This window comes from Kryptolebias marmoratus, linkage group LG11 (assembly GCF_001649575.2).
Source record: "Kryptolebias marmoratus isolate JLee-2015 linkage group LG11, ASM164957v2, whole genome shotgun sequence".
NCBI lineage: Eukaryota > Metazoa > Chordata > Actinopteri > Cyprinodontiformes > Rivulidae > Kryptolebias > Kryptolebias marmoratus.
In genome coordinates this window covers 10,191,060-10,206,272 of record NC_051440.1, presented here as the reverse complement: position 1 = coordinate 10,206,272, position 15,213 = coordinate 10,191,060, and the positions used below count along the sequence as shown (strand labels likewise).

The following is a 15,213-nucleotide window of genomic DNA, read 5'->3' as shown; positions in this document are numbered from 1 at the left end:
GCTGAAAGGACAAACTGGAATTCTTTGGGCTGCAGACAGGCTGAGACGTAAACCAGACTGCTGAAGCTGATGTATGACAAGAGAAGAGACACTGCTGCATGCGGACTAAACTTTAGACGTTGCTGAGGTATTATAACCCAACAGAGTTTGTGTGGTTTTTATGTCTTCTAACATGAAGCTGTGCTGAGTAGAGTGACGAACCAGAGGCTGTGGATGCTTTGGCTTCGTGTCAGAAACAAATCTTACAGAGCATTTTCAACGTCATCCTGCTGAAACAGTTTGCTTCCTGCGCAAAAGATCTGTATTCAACTGTTGTCCTGACTTTGAACGCATGTGAATATTTGTGCATTTCAGTGAGAAAATAAGGACGACCTTTGGGACATCATGGATGACGACTTTGACCGCCGCATGGAGCTGAGGAGGCAGAGGAGAGAGCAGATGCGCCTCGAAGCTGAGAAGTGAGTGAACTCTCTGAAAACATGTAAACATGTTCACAAACCCCTTACATTTAAAAACACACAGGCACAGTTAATGCTTAATGAAAACCCTATAAACACTAAAAAGAACAAAAAGCATTCAACACCATGCCATCTTAAATCATCAGTCTAACTTAACAAAACTAAAATTAATCAGTTGTAGACAGACAGCGACTGATTACTTTCTGAACGTTTCATTGAGTCCTGTCCAGTGGTTCATCAGATATTTTGCTAACAAACAGAGTTGACGCCACCAGTGATTGGTAAAGTTTTTAACACAGATCTCACTTGAAGTATTTGTGAGGGATGACTCACCTACTACCACACCGCATTTTATCAGTTTGTGCCTGTTTTATTTGTGTCTTCTATGGTCAAGTGGCTGTGGCGACCATCTTGAATTGGGCCCAAAGGTTAATCAGTTATAGATGTGCATCCAGTGACTACCTTCTGAAAGATCATTAACGCCATTATCGCCATTTCGCTTCTATTTACCAGCTGACATGAAGTCATTTCACAGCAGTAAACATGTTTGGGACCTAATGTCACACTGACTCTGAGTCTCATGTGTTTTGTGTCACTGCCCACTAAAGCTAGGAAGAACCTATTCTGGTACAGCTCCACGATTATTTAGTCAAAGCACATTTTGTTGGGTTACACCACATGTAAAAAAATATAAAAAATTTTTTTGTATGTATAAAGGTAGCTAATAATTCATCTATTTTTTTTTAGCCAAACACATCAGGGATCAAACATATGAAACAGATGAATGCATTATTGTAATGGATCTGAATAAAACAAATAACTTTTTTTTTTTGCTTTATTATGTAGAAAAGAGCTCAATCTAAAGGCCATTTTCTTCCAGAACTGAAGTCTAACGCTGGTTTATCGGTTGCGCTGTTGGAGACCCAGCGATCTGAGCGCTCACAGGAATTTTCTCACAGTCCTTCGGCCAGTTCCTCCTGCCAACAGACGGCCTGCTGCTCTGAACGCTGCAGACTCTGGAATGTTTTTACTCGTCATGATAGTCTGCGCTGAAACTTCAGGCTTGAGTTGTTTTAGCCGAGTCTTTGCTCCTTCAGTCCCACTCTTTTTGAGCATCATGTCTCCTTTGGCGGCGGCTTGTCAGCAGACCTGTAGTTCTGGGAGAAGACATATCTCATTGGATGTGTTGGGACAGAGGTCTACAACCCGTGGCTCTAGGGCCACACGCAGCTCGTTGTAGCTTTGACCTAAAGAAACATGAAAATTATTCATATTCAAAACCACAACAGACAGAGGCTGGTTTGGCTGTTTTACTGTCCATTTGCTTTTTTAAATGTGTGAATAAAATAAATAATACAAGAAGCAACACATATTGATCAAACCACAGGAGTTTGTTAGCCTTTTATTTATCCAACTACCAGCCATACAGTCGGATCTTTCTTTAAAATCCACCAAAAAAGACAAGATTTCTGAAGACCTATGATGCAAATTGCTGTGCAGGAGAAAAGAAAATGCTGTTTTGGAAACATGACAAATTACAAATCATTGAAATGAGAGGTTCAGCAAATATATTGCAAGTCAGTTTCATAATAATAATTAAAAGTAAAAGCTCATCTTTGATAAAAACAACTAAAGTTGATGCAATTACATATTCAACGTACTTGCATATTTTTATGTTCACTTGAACTTTTTTTTTTAAAAGTAGAATAGTTAAAGTATTAATTTTTCACAAATAGAAAAAGGACAAAGGCCTGCAGACGAGCCAGTGTTTAAATTTAATCGAAAGTGGTTCAAGTGCTGAAATGTTTTTTTCCCTTCTTTAAATGAATATGGTCTGTTCTTTTGTACAAACGTGTAAAAATACCAAGAAATGTCAACAATTTATTATAGGAGTTTAGTTTTATAGTGCGACAGACATTGTTCATACGCAGTATTTATTTACTAATGATTCATGTTATTTTTATTAGCTGAACATGAAGGGCCCCCGTCAGGCTGGAAGTGGCCCGCAGACCACCAGTTGATGATCACTGCCGTACATGTTGCAGCTCTAGATGCTTTTTGTTTTCTAAGCTAGGCATAGAAATGGTCCTTTTGACTGTAAAGGTTGCAGAGCCCCCAGTTGCAGATTTATAAAATTTCAGCCTCGTTCTCAGTTTTTGACTCTGTTTCAAAGACGGACCCCTGTGGCTCCATCCACCTCTTCCTCTCACATCTGCAAATGATTTGTGCTGTAAATTGGGGGGAAGCATATGGAAATAATACCCGTGAGCCGTCACTGGACCGTTTCGAGCTGCCTCCCTGCCTCACAAAGCCTGAAAACGCTTCGAAAGCAGAATCGTGATCAGAAATCTCATTGTTGGGAGGAGGTCAAAGACTGGTGTCAAGAAGGTGTTAGTCTATTTCCGTGGTTCTCAAACTGTTGTACAAGTGCCACTGTTGGTACTCAGGGTGCCTCTAGTGGTACTCAAAAGAAATGGGCTGGAAAGCTGGAAAGTAATGGACAATGTTTAGTTCAAGTCATCACAAATTTGTATTCAGGCTTTTAGGGGTAAAGAATAAGCCAAGACTGCAGTGTCTGTGACATTGTTTTTAGTAATGAATGCACAGAACCATCACATCTTAAACCGCACCCTTCAGCTAAGATTAGGTGGGTTTTTCATATCTCAGTGGTTGTCAAATGACCAAAATGTTTGGGGTAGGGAGTCAACGCCAAGGCCCAGGCGGGCACTTATCAAAGATTTCATTTCTTTTCTTCCTCCCTCAGGGTTAAAATGTAAACACTGTTAAAATTATTATGTTTATTTTGCAATCTTTAGGCTTTGGGGCTGTTGTTCAAATTTGGGGACATATCTGCAGTAGCAGATTTGGTTGTTATCGGGTGTTTTAGTAATTACCACGAGACACCCTCACCCAAGGTTGACCTCACTGAGACTGATCAGACACCAGTGAGTATCTCTCAGCCAATTGGGTTTGTTGAAGGGTTGAGGTTAGAAAAACTAAGCAAATCTGGGTTTTAGCTTCGGGTTTGACGTTTAAGTAGACCGTTCAGTTTAAAGCCTTTCGGTACAAGATTAAAACCAATAGTTCAAGCCTGGTTTTTAATGTTTGTCATAATGGTGATACTTTCTAAAGCGGTACTTGTTCGGAAAAAGTTTGAGAACTGTCTATCATGTGAAAAACAGTGATGGATTTTGATCATTTCACGGATATGCTGTCAGCATAAACCTGGACCACGCGTGTGCTGTTTCAGGCTTGGTTCCCCCAATGACGATGACGAAGAGGAAGCCCGGGAGCGACGGAGACGCGCGAGGGAGGAGAGGAAGAAAATGAAAGACTTAGAGGAGTCCGGCACAACTGATGAGATCAACACGAACAGGTACGGGTAATGTTTAAACTGCAAAGGAGGAAGCAAATCAGCCAGGTTAATCTCTCTTCTGGCTGAGCTGATGTGTATTCAGTAAGGTGAAAATTACTAGTTAACAATTAGGAGAATTTTAAGGAGTTTGTTTCCAGTAACTATGGGGTTTACCTTCCACTTAATCCCACATGGCATCAGATCAGAATCAAGATGTTGGAGGTTTGATAGTGACTCAAACCTTGAGACCTAACCACATCGCGAACACACTGATGTTCTTGCAGCGTGACGGAGGCCAACTCCTCCACGGCTGATGCTGGAGGAGCAGACGATGACCAGGTTCTGCTGGAGCGTCTGGCCAAGAGGGAGGAGCGCAGGCAGAGGAGAATGAAGGAGGCCATGGAGAGACAGAAGGAGCTTGACCCCACGATGAACTCCACCAACGGCGCCCAGGAGCAGGAGCAGGAGCAGGAGCAGGAGCAGGAGCAGGAGCAGGAGCAGCCCTCCATCAGCAGCAGCAAACAGCAGGAAACAGAGGGGGAGGAGGAGAAGGAGGAGAAGGAGGAGAAGGAGGAGAAGGAGGACGAGAAGCCTGCTCAGGAGGAGGTTGTAGATGCCGGCACAAACTCCTGTAGGAAAGAAGATGACAACAAAAAGGAGGATGAGAAGGTGAATGTGTTGGGTTTTTATTTTGTCTTCGGTTGATCCAAACTGCTGCTGCCAGAGTTCTGATAAAGGAGAGTTTATTTTTCTCCAATTTTAGTTTCTCTCCGTTGACAGACATCCGTTGACAGGATCAGACATCACAGAATATCAGATAATAATGGAACAGTTTAAACGCTGCTTATAAAGTCGATGTAACTGCTGATAGTTATTGAATTGGCTTGTAGATAGTAGCTACGGTGGCGTATATAATAAGTATGATGTACAGATTTAATCATGCTACAGTTTGGTACAAATTTTAACTTGTCTGAAAATGTACTTTTTATTCTTATGTATAGATTAGACGATCGATCACTGCAATTAGACTTTGGGTCTAGTTTAGATCATCATTAGTTATACTAAATATATTTTCCTTACGTAACATCTAGCTCCTTTACATGATTGTTGTATGAAATTAACATTAATTATGATATATATATGACCTTATTGAAAAGAGATTAAACATAATTTGTGACAAAGATCCAGTTGGACTTGCTGTTAATTAAGACTATAGTGCTTAAAACTGCACTACAGAAAGTTTCTAATCAGCTTTTTAACACTAGGGGTGCGTTTAGATTGTATGTATACAGTACTGATTTTTTTTCAGGTGATGAGTCTGTCTGTCTTTATTAGGTTGTTAAACAGTTGTTTTGTTGGCTGTGAGCAGTTGCCCATTTTGGACGCCATCTTAGCTTCTCCACGATGACACAAATGTAAACAAATGGGCGGGACAGGCAGGCGTACACACTCTGGTTGTTTTATATAACTCCATGACTTCGACAAATCCTGTGTATGTCTGTCTGTCTGTTTGCTGTCCTCCAAAACCCCAGCCAGCCAAGGCAGATCCTCCTGAGTCTGGTTCTGGTTCTGGTTCTGCTGGAGGTTTCTTCCTCTTAAAAGGGAGGCATTCCTTCCCACGGTCACCAGCATGCTGCTCAGGATGGGGATTGACGCAGTCTGCTGGTTTCCTTAGATAGATAACTTACACTGTGTGACATTTCTTAATGTACTGTTGACATAATGGATTGTATTGTATGAGGAGTAAATTGACTGTAATTGGATTTAAATCTGGAGCTGTTTCGGACTGAATTGGACTGCTTTTTTTGTTTATAAGTAAACTCAATTAAACTGTGCACAAACCATTTTACTCTCGACAGGAAGCCGAAGAACCTACAACAGTGGTCATGATAAATGAGGTATCCTCGCTTCACTTTGCACAAATGACAGTTTTTGAAAAGTGTCAATAAAAATCCAAATGAAGTATTTATAACTTCTTTTGCCAGGAGGCTGAGGAGAAGAATCCAACAACAGCAGAGGCCGAGAAACCTTCAGAACAGAAAGATGCTGAAGAGGAGGCTGTTCCCGATGAAGACAACGAGGAAGAAGAAAGAAAGAGGAGAGAGGAGGAGGAAAGACAGCAGAGAGAAACAGAGGAAAAGCTGAGGCTAGAGGAGGAAGAGAAGCAAAACAGAGAAATGGAGGAAAAGCTGGAGAGGGAGGAAGAAGAAAGGCGGCTAAAAGAGGAGGAGGAGAGGAAGAGGAGAGAGGAAGAAGAACAGAGAGAAGCGGAAGAGAGTCTGAAGAGAGAGGAAGAGGAAAGACAAAGAAAAGAGGTGGAGGAAAAGACGAGGAAAGAAGAAGAGGAAAGGCAAAAAAGGGAGATGGAGGAAAGGCAGAGGAGGGAGGAGGAAGAGAAACAGAGAAGGGAAATGGAGGAGAAGCTGAAACGGGAGGAGGAGGAGAAACGGAAACGGGAGCTGGAGGACAAGAGGAAGAAAGAAGAGGAGAAACGGAAGAGGGAACTGGAAGAGAGGAAGAAAAAGGAGGAGGATGAGAAGCTGAGGAAGAAGGAGCAGGAGGAGAAGAAGAAAAAAGAAGAGGAGGAGAGGCGGAAAAGGGAGGCGGAGGAGAAGAAGAAAGAAGAGGAGAGGCGGAAAAGAGAGGTGGAGGAGAGGAGGAAACAAGAGGAGGAGGAGAAGCGCAAAAAGAAAGAAGCTGAAGAGAAGAAGAAGAGAGAGGAGGTACTGATGAGATTACTTGTTTCCTCCCGAACAGTTAGCTCAAAAACCCACACTAAGGGCCAGCTGCAGAAACAATAAAGATCAACAAATTCTCTTCTCTCAGTTCAATCATTTAGGAGCAACAAAACTCACAAAGGATTTTATTTTATCAGAGAACAAATGACAGAGCATCAATGAAGTTGAGATGTTGCACAAAATTTGACTCCCAGAATTATTATTTTCTTAAGAAAATACTTTTGTTAAATCACAAACTTCACTTTCCCTCAATGGCAGAAAAGTAGACAATAAACTACAACCTAGTTTTAATCGAAGCAGGTCATTGAACACAACATCAGAGAGTAGGTGGAGCTGTGAGACGAGACTTTAGGGACGTTTGATCGCTGTTGACCCAAACCAAAGTGGGATTTATCCTCAGCTTCGACCTGCTTTCATTCTTTGCCTTTAACCCTGATTGTGTTTGAAGACCTTCTTCTGTTTTTAATTTGTTTTTTTTATTTTTTATTATTTCTTCATGTCTGATCTGTCTTCACTCTGTTCAAAAGGAGGAGAAACCGCAGAGATTTGGCTTTAAGGAGAAGGTAAAACCAAACTAACTGTAAGTCACTAATGTGCTTTTTTTCCTCCTGTAGGAAGTAAAATGTTTGTTTGTTTTTTTCCCAGACCGAACCAGCCAAACAGAACGGAGCTTTCATTCAGAATAAATTCAAGAAAACAGAGAAAATATCAAGGTAATTTTGACAAGCTTTAAAATTCAAGACAATTGCTCCTTCCAAACATTTTTTGTTTTTGTTTTTTTCTGTTTTTGCTTGTCATTGTGTGAGAGACAAAGAAATGTAAATGTATTCTTATTTTTATTCAGTTTGAAGTGATGTAGTTTAGTTTTATAAAATCAGAATCAATTCAAAGATTTACAATATTTGTATCAAACTGAGAGGACAACTGGCCAAAGTCCCAACATTTAGTAAAATCATAGTTAGAGGCTTAGCATTCCCTAAAATATGAATATTTTTTGCCAGAGTTTAAGACTGAGAGCTATATCTGATTTGATCAAATCTTGAAAATAATGTTATAAGTGCAACCTCATGTGATACCCCAAGATCTCTTGCTCTCGGTATGTGTAATGAATGACTCTCAGCTACTACCACACCAAATTTTAACTCAATATCTGTCACACTGACTGAGTTCTAGCTATTTTTGTGTTGCTGATGTCAATAAGCTGTGACGGCCATCTTGAATTGGGTTGGCTCCAAAAGATAACCAGTTGTAGATGTACATCCATTGATTCCCTTATGCAAGTTTCATGAAAATCCATTCATTGATTCATGAGATATTTTGCTAACAGACAAACAGGGTTGACTCCAACAGTTAATGCTAAGGTTTTAAACAAAGATCGCACACAAAGAGAAGCACTTCAAGTATGTTTTGTGAATGACTCTCAGCTACCACCACACCAAATTATAACTCAGTATGTGCAAAACAGACTGAACTGCCATTTTTGTGCCTTCTAATACCATTAGATTGTGACGGCCATCTTGATTTGAGTTGGCTCCAAAGGTTAATCATTTATAGACGTACCTCCAAAGATTACCCTCTGCAAGTTTCATTAAAACCCACTCATTGTTTCATGAGATATTTTGCTAACAGACAAACAGGGGCAGCAGGTGACACAGATGCTGGCACATTTTAAAATACATAAAGGACTTGTATGTTTGTGACCAGGGACGTCGTTCCCACCGCCAAGGGGGATGATGTGGAGCGACGGGAGGCTGACCGCAAGCTGCAGGAGCTGAAGCAGCGGCGAAACAACACGGAGAGCGAGGAGTTCGAGAAGATGAAGCAGAAGCAGCAGGATGCCGAGATGGAGCTGGAGGAGCTGAAGAGGAAGAGGGAGGAGAGGAGAAAGATCCTGGAGGAGGAGGAGAGGCAGAGGAAGAAGGCGCAGGAGGAGAAGAAAGCCAAGGAGCAGGTAACCGCTTGCTCCATCTTCGGGAAGTCATTTCCACCTATGAAACATTGAAACAAATTGTTGTTTTTTTCCTAACAGGAGGAGAGGAAGAGGATGAAGGAGGAGATCGAGAAAAGGAGGGCGGAGGCTGCGGAGAAGAAGAAGCAGAAGGAGGAGGAGGAGTCCACCAAACCTGCTTTTACAATCAGCCCTAAAGGCTCCTCTAAGGTGACAAAACACAGCAAAGGTTAACTTTTCATTCCACAACCGAACTCCTGCTTGATAACGAAAGAACAGATTTATAATTGAACGTCTGCGGCGCATCGAACTTTGGAGTCAACCAGCACAAAAATGTCTACAACTCAGTCAGATTTACCAGCACTGAGCCAATGACTGACGGGACGGTAGTAGCTGAGAGTCATCCTCCCAGCACAGACCTCACAGTATCCACATCAGATTTGACATGACGTTATTTTAGGGTTTGACCGAAACAGTTAGAACGCTTCTCGTCACAAGATGAGCTCTGGCATGAAAAACAAACAAACAACAAAAAGCATTCTCCTCAAAGTGGTTTGATATCAGCGCTGGGGCCAAAAATAAGTGAAAAAGCAGTTGTCATAAAGCCTTGAAAACAACGGCTCAAGACAAACTGAAGGGGTACGTTTAAGTCTTGCACCATGGAAGCAAATGTCTAAAAACTCACGTTGCACGTATTCGGCTCATTACTGGTCTCGATGACCACTGAAGTGCTTTTGTCTGTCGACCACAGCTTCTGCTAACTTTGAACTAATGTTGTCTCGCGCAGATTGGAGAAAAGGCGGAATTTCTGAGCAAATCGGCCCAGAAAAGGTGGGTCAAACAGTGTTTTAAAAAGGAAATAAATGAACTGTAGCATCACTAATCTCCAGATTGTTGGGTTGTTGTTTTTTTCCCCCCTCCATGCAGCTCTGCAGCTAGAGTGTCACACACTCCGATTGTGGCCAAGGTTGGCAACAGATTAGAACAGTACACCTCTGCCATCCAGGTGAGAATCAATATTATGTGATATATTATTAGACAACTGATGCTGCAGCTGGTTCCAAGCTAAGACAACTATTTCAGGGCCTCTCTGACTTTCCAAAGCAGCCGCGAGACAAATCAGACAAACTGTTGAAAACACATAAAATAATCTGAATCCATGTTTTTCCTTCCACAGGGAAACAAAGAAGTAAAATCCCCCAAATCTCCCCTGGCAGATATTCCTACAGGAGGGACGCGCAGCATCAAGAGCATGTGGGAGAGAGGCAACGTCGGCGGCTCCCCTGAAAGTCCAGCTCCTGCAAACAAGGTGGGCGAGGATCAAAAAGAAGGCGGGAGGTGAGACAGACGTTGTGGCAGCTGGACGGGCAATTCAAAGTGAGTCTCCCCTCCCAGGACGTGGTCGGCGTCAGGGGAAGTGTGGCGGGACGCGTGAACAGTTGGATGGGGAAACCTGCGGCAGCGGAGAAGCCAGCGGCACCACCTCCTGCAGCAGCAGCAGCAGAAACATCACCACCTCCAGCTGCCAAACCAGCAGTAAGAGCTGATCGGGCCTTTCCTTGATTACACTTCTACACAGGTCCTGTAAATAAAACACAAGTGTTGCTTTTAAAATGTTGATCTGTCCCTTTGCCAAGCTTTTTGTTGACGGCAGCCTTTAGGTTAGAGCTCCTGGACTCACAGATGCTGCTGGGTGGAGTCTAGTGACACCATGTGGACGGTTTATGTAACTACATGATCCATCATAGCTCAAAAACCCCTGGATTCTTAAGGCAATCTATTTTATTTTTCTATTTAAACCTAAACATGTGAGAAGACATTGCAGGGAACTTTTTTCCCACAGTTGCAGATGACAGCAAGCCTTGCTGCAACAGTTCCACCCAAAAAAGAACCAATAAAAACTAGAGGAACTTTGCCGAACTTTACTGAAGAAGCTGAAATTTAATTGTTAAAGCTAAAAGAAGCAAATTGCTAGCCACAAGCCAAAAGTAGCAGAACCTGAGCAAAAAGTTAAAAGTACCTAAATGGTAGCTAGAGGCTAAAAAGGGTCAAAGTGCTAACTAGAAGCTAAAAAGCCCAAAAGCTAAAAGTCAGAAAAATCTAATTTCAAGCTAAAAAAATGCAAAATGCTAGCTAAAAGCTTAAAGTATCAAAATGCTACGTAGATGCTAATAGAAGCAAAGGGTGAGAGCTAAAAGCTAGACGTAGCAGAATCGTAACTAAAAGATCCAGAAAGCACCAATAAATAAATGAAGCCACATGTAACTGTGTGCTCGTTGAACACTGTGTCCTTTTGTTGAAGCAGGACAGCAGCTGCTGATCCTAGCGGGTCCTCTGGAGACATCGTAGCATATCCACTTACAGCAGCATTTCTGAGTGGCAGGTCAAATTGTTCTAAAGAAAATTTTATGGGCAAAATATCTTGGGAGTCAAACATCTCATCCAGGCTCTGAACTTGTCGCGTCACCTGGCTGTTACTCCAACAACAACGAGCCAAGACGACGGCACGGTTGTGGTTGTCTCAGTACTCCTAGACTGTAATTCTGTATTTGTTTGTGTTAGTGCCTGTGTGTGTGTTGGGGGGAGTGTGTGTGATGGTGTGTCTGTGTGTGTGTCTATCTGTTAGTAAAATAGTTTATGAGCCACAGCCGTTTTGATAAAACTCTCAGGAAGTAATCACTGGATTAACAACTGTTTACCATTTGGAGTCGACCCCATTCAAGATGGCTGCCACAGCTAATCAATCTCAGCAAAAAAAATACTGAGCTAAATTATGAGTGTTAGTAGCTGATAGTCAACTCCCTGATATCCTTTAGGTGATCAAACAGGAATGCAAAGCCCTTTTTTAAATGAGTTTGGACATGCATATCTTTTGGCATCCATAAGGGGGTGCTGCAGCACACTTCGCACCCCAACTTCCCATGTCTTTGTGTGCTGTGTTCCTTTATTTCATCTGAGCTCGTTTCAGATGAGCATGCTATCATGTTTCCTGAACACTAATACAAAAAATGCACAAAAATTCCTTTTTATTATTATTTTTTTTACAGAAGAACAGTGTCTGCAGTATGATGAAAATTAACGCTTCAACCAGACACATTTTTTTTCTTCTTTAAAGTAACTAATTGGTTCTGTTACCTGATAGGAGGTGAAGCCAGCTGATGTCGGGATCAAGCGTGGGATGTGGGAAACCAAGAGGAGCGCCACACCGTCCAAGGTAACACACACACACACTTTATAAAAGATGCCAGCAGTTGTTTCATTCAGTCTATCTAACAATCAAGTAGAAAAAGGTAATTTGCAGATTTGTTTTACCCATGTGCACGTCCCATCAGGCATCAGGTCATTGATCTGTGACATTCAGAAGAGACTTTATTTGCTCTAAGTATGCAAATAACTGCAGCTGCTTCAGCGTTATTAATGTATTTTATCTTTATACCTTTCTTAATGAGGAGCTCATACGCGTTGATGGGGTCAATAAAAAGGTGACAGGAACTTATTGTTCTGCAGATCCTGGAGTTTAAGAAAGTGAAACATAAGGATCATAACTCAGTCGTTTCCATTCGGTTCCCCTCTCGACAACATACCTAAAGAATGTGTTGTTTTATTTCAAACGTCTGACTGTAGTTCTTAAAATGAAATACATTTATTGATTTTGACTGTGTGGAATGAAGGAGGTGGCTTCAATAAATGTGAGTTTTAACCTTTTTTTTGTGGACCAACACACTTCCAGAATGATTCAATGAATTTAAATTTTCTTTAAAGTTTAACACATGCAAAACGGCTTTGTATTATAAGACTTTGCTTCATACGAGAGTTTCTAACAGAGCATAAATCTCATCCACCATCTTGGTAAGCATTTTAGAGTAACACGTATTTATTTCTCATGGCATGCAGTTAGACCTGTTTTTAACCAAGCAGGTGCACATCATCAATATATAAAACAATATATACAAACAAAACTATTTTTTTAGTAGTCTTATCTTCTTTTAACCTTCTTTTTTCTTTTTGTTTCCCTCGTTTTCAGGTGCCAGTTGGAGGGAAAGGCAAGTTTACTTAGTGAGTCACAAACGGTGAGTAACCACAACGCTTCCCGAACTTTTCAGCTTCCGATCCACAAAATATTAGTGGCAGAAACTTGTGAGCCCCGACTTTCTTTAGTTAAAGTATGCCAAAATGACAATCCGGCCTATTAAAGAAAGACTTAATGAGCACAACCAACATTATATTATTTTCACTGACTTATGAATGAGTGAATTAGGTTAATCTGATTACATATTCAGTTAAAAATGGTAACTCTGTTGACAATACACAACAAGAAAACTAAAAAGGGATCCTTTATTATGAAACAAAACTGTCTGGGTTTAAACGATGAGCTGCTTCTTTATTTCCTGCTGGATACTTTGCGCTCATAAAAAGAATTGGCCTTGCTCAGTGTCCAGGTTTACTCACACTCCTAAAGAACCAGAAACCAGAGGTCACCTTGATCAGTCTTGGAGACGTGCGTTTGCTCTTTATCTGATGGGTAAGAGGAGCAGCCTTTGACTGATTTATATCCCACACGGAGTCTCATAACCGCTCCAACGCACCTACAGTACATTGTACCAGAGTAGCTGCTCGCTGTAATTCAAGTCTGCTGCTGGGGTTTTTTTTGTTTTGTTTTTTGGGCTCCGTCCCAGCTCTGTGGCACCAAGGTCCTATTTTTAAAAACCTTCACCGTGACCTTGTTTCCCAGTACAAAGAGCGCTCCAGGCTCCTGGGATGGCTGTCGTGTTTTTGAGTCACACTGTTCGCGGGGTGCCACCTGGGTTGTCCAACGTTATGCAGAGCGCCTGCGAGCTGTCGGGCATACCAGAGCGCAGCGGCTTGATTTTCACATTAAAACTGAGCGCTGGGGGGGATTACTGACTGTCTGAGGAACGTCACCGGGCTTATTCTCTCATTAATGGCTAAGACCTGAACTGTGCATCCAAAACCCACTTTGGATGAGACTAAACTAAAACAAAATCATTTCAAAAGTAACTCGGATTTGACTGATTTTTGACTCTCGGTGTCCGAGCAGGAGCGTGCTGAGGGTCAGATTTAGGCCTGAATAGTGAAGCTTGTTTGTAGCCTCACAGCTTCTTTATTAGTCACGGACAGCTGAGCAATGGAGTAAAGGGCAGAAGCCCAAGTTATAATTATAAAGACCCTCGTTCCATCTTTGACTGCAGTGGACGTGTCCAAAACTGTTAGCTCCAAGCTTTACACAAACATAAATGATAATAAATGAAAACATTCGTAAAGAAGTACGGCTGTAAATGTTGTCATCAGCAGCTCTAAGACTAATATCACTTCACACCTAAAGAACTCTGATAATCTATGCAGCAGTGTTAAAGAAGTAGTTCAAACCTGCTGACATGGGGTTCCATTAATATCTTACATGTTGTAGATGGCTCTTTAACTAGTCTCATTTTGGAGGAACAGTGTTTGATTCTGACTGGGCTGAATGTAAAAAAAAAGTGATTGTGAAGGCTTTATTTAAAAACCTTTACATCGCCATCAGTTTCACATGGCGCAATCACTCCATCAGATGTGCACCTAGACTGCTCCGGAAGTGCTACAGATAGCTGCTGCTGTTTGTGCTTGGAGATGTTTCAAGATGGAAAAGCTCCACTTTGACCTAAAGGTCGTGTCTAACTAGGCTGCGACTCGTCGATGAAACAGAATCTCCGAAATGTCTCGAAACACTCGCAGGGTTCTCAGTTTTCCTGTGTCGCCTGGCGACACCCGCACAGGAGCTCTTCTATGACAGGAAACATCCGAGGCCACACACACCGTGAATATCCAGATCTGAAATAAATTTTGTGCACCACCCCAGGATTTTCTGTGGTCCCCACATGGCCACCAATTTTTGTTGGCACCGCTGCTAAATACCACGCTGATAAATGATAACTAAATTGAAAAGAAATGGTCCAAATGTGCCTAGCTTCATTTTTTAAGCGTTGTCCGGTAGGTTAAATCATAAATGTGTGGGCGGCTGCCAAGGTGGGTAGAGTGTGAGCTATGAAATAATGTGCACGGCCTAAACTACGGTAAACAAACCATGATTTTCCAAGGTCATGTGGCTTGCTGGTTGCTTTGTCGCAAACACTCAGAATTTGGTGAGACTCCAATGGAAATTAATCTATTTTCTCACAACTTTGAGGCACCAGCCAGTCTCTAACAGACAGTGAGATACTTCAGTTTTTATACTCCCTGTTAGCGTCTTAACCCGTTGTTCCTTCAAACTGTTTACAACAGGTAAGATTGTTCCCAACCTTTCCACAGAAGCCCATTTCAAATAATCTGAGCTATCCGTTTAACATAACATGTACAGATGCTGTGACTGACAGATTTTTGGCGTCTTTTCTGTCCACAGGTGGGAGAAGTTAACCAGTGACACCGTCAAGCCTCACCTGACTAAAAGACTTCTCTGCTATCAAACGTGCAGCTTTGCCCTTTTCCCCACTTCTGTGTTTCACTGTAGTTCACTCCACAATGAGGGCTGAGTCATGAGACACTGTAGTCACTATCAGAGCTTAGTCATCTTTGAATGGTTTCCCTCAGAGTATGAAAGATTTTTACTTGGCTTCAGCGATCTGCGCTCAGGCCGAGAACAGCTGACCCTGCCAGTGTTTAACGCACGTCAGTACACATCAGTAATCGGTTCGTTTAAATGTTATCCCAGAACTGTTG

General features: G+C 41.9%; 1 protein-coding gene across 1 annotated transcript; it reads left to right on the top strand.

Moving 5' to 3' along the window:
* cald1b (caldesmon 1b) lies at positions 1-14,989 on the top strand. The gene is made up of 18 exons (XM_037978280.1): positions 1-127; positions 355-458; positions 3,709-3,834; positions 4,098-4,482; positions 5,673-5,711; positions 5,799-6,128; positions 6,486-6,536; positions 7,079-7,114; positions 7,197-7,264; positions 8,256-8,502; positions 8,581-8,709; positions 9,287-9,330; positions 9,427-9,505; positions 9,677-9,808; positions 9,895-10,035; positions 11,642-11,713; positions 12,524-12,569; positions 14,897-14,989. Exons 2-17 carry the CDS (start codon positions 385-387, stop codon positions 12,554-12,556), a joined length of 1,986 nt encoding a protein of 661 aa, XP_037834208.1. The 5' UTR covers positions 1-127; positions 355-384; the 3' UTR covers positions 12,557-12,569; positions 14,897-14,989.
* The last annotated feature ends 224 nt before the right edge of the window (positions 14,990-15,213 follow it).

Bases quoted from the DNA above. Each gene is read 5' to 3' on its own strand.
- cald1b (XM_037978280.1), top strand. From the start codon at position 385: ATGGATGACGACTTTGACCGCCGCATGGAGCTGAGGAGGCAGAGGAGA. The intron at 8,710-9,286 runs GTGACAAAACAC...TGTCTCGCGCAG, and splicing joins GCCCTAAAGGCTCCTCTAAG to ATTGGAGAAAAGGCGGAATT. The intron at 10,036-11,641 runs GTAAGAGCTGAT...GTTACCTGATAG, and splicing joins CTCCAGCTGCCAAACCAGCA to GAGGTGAAGCCAGCTGATGT.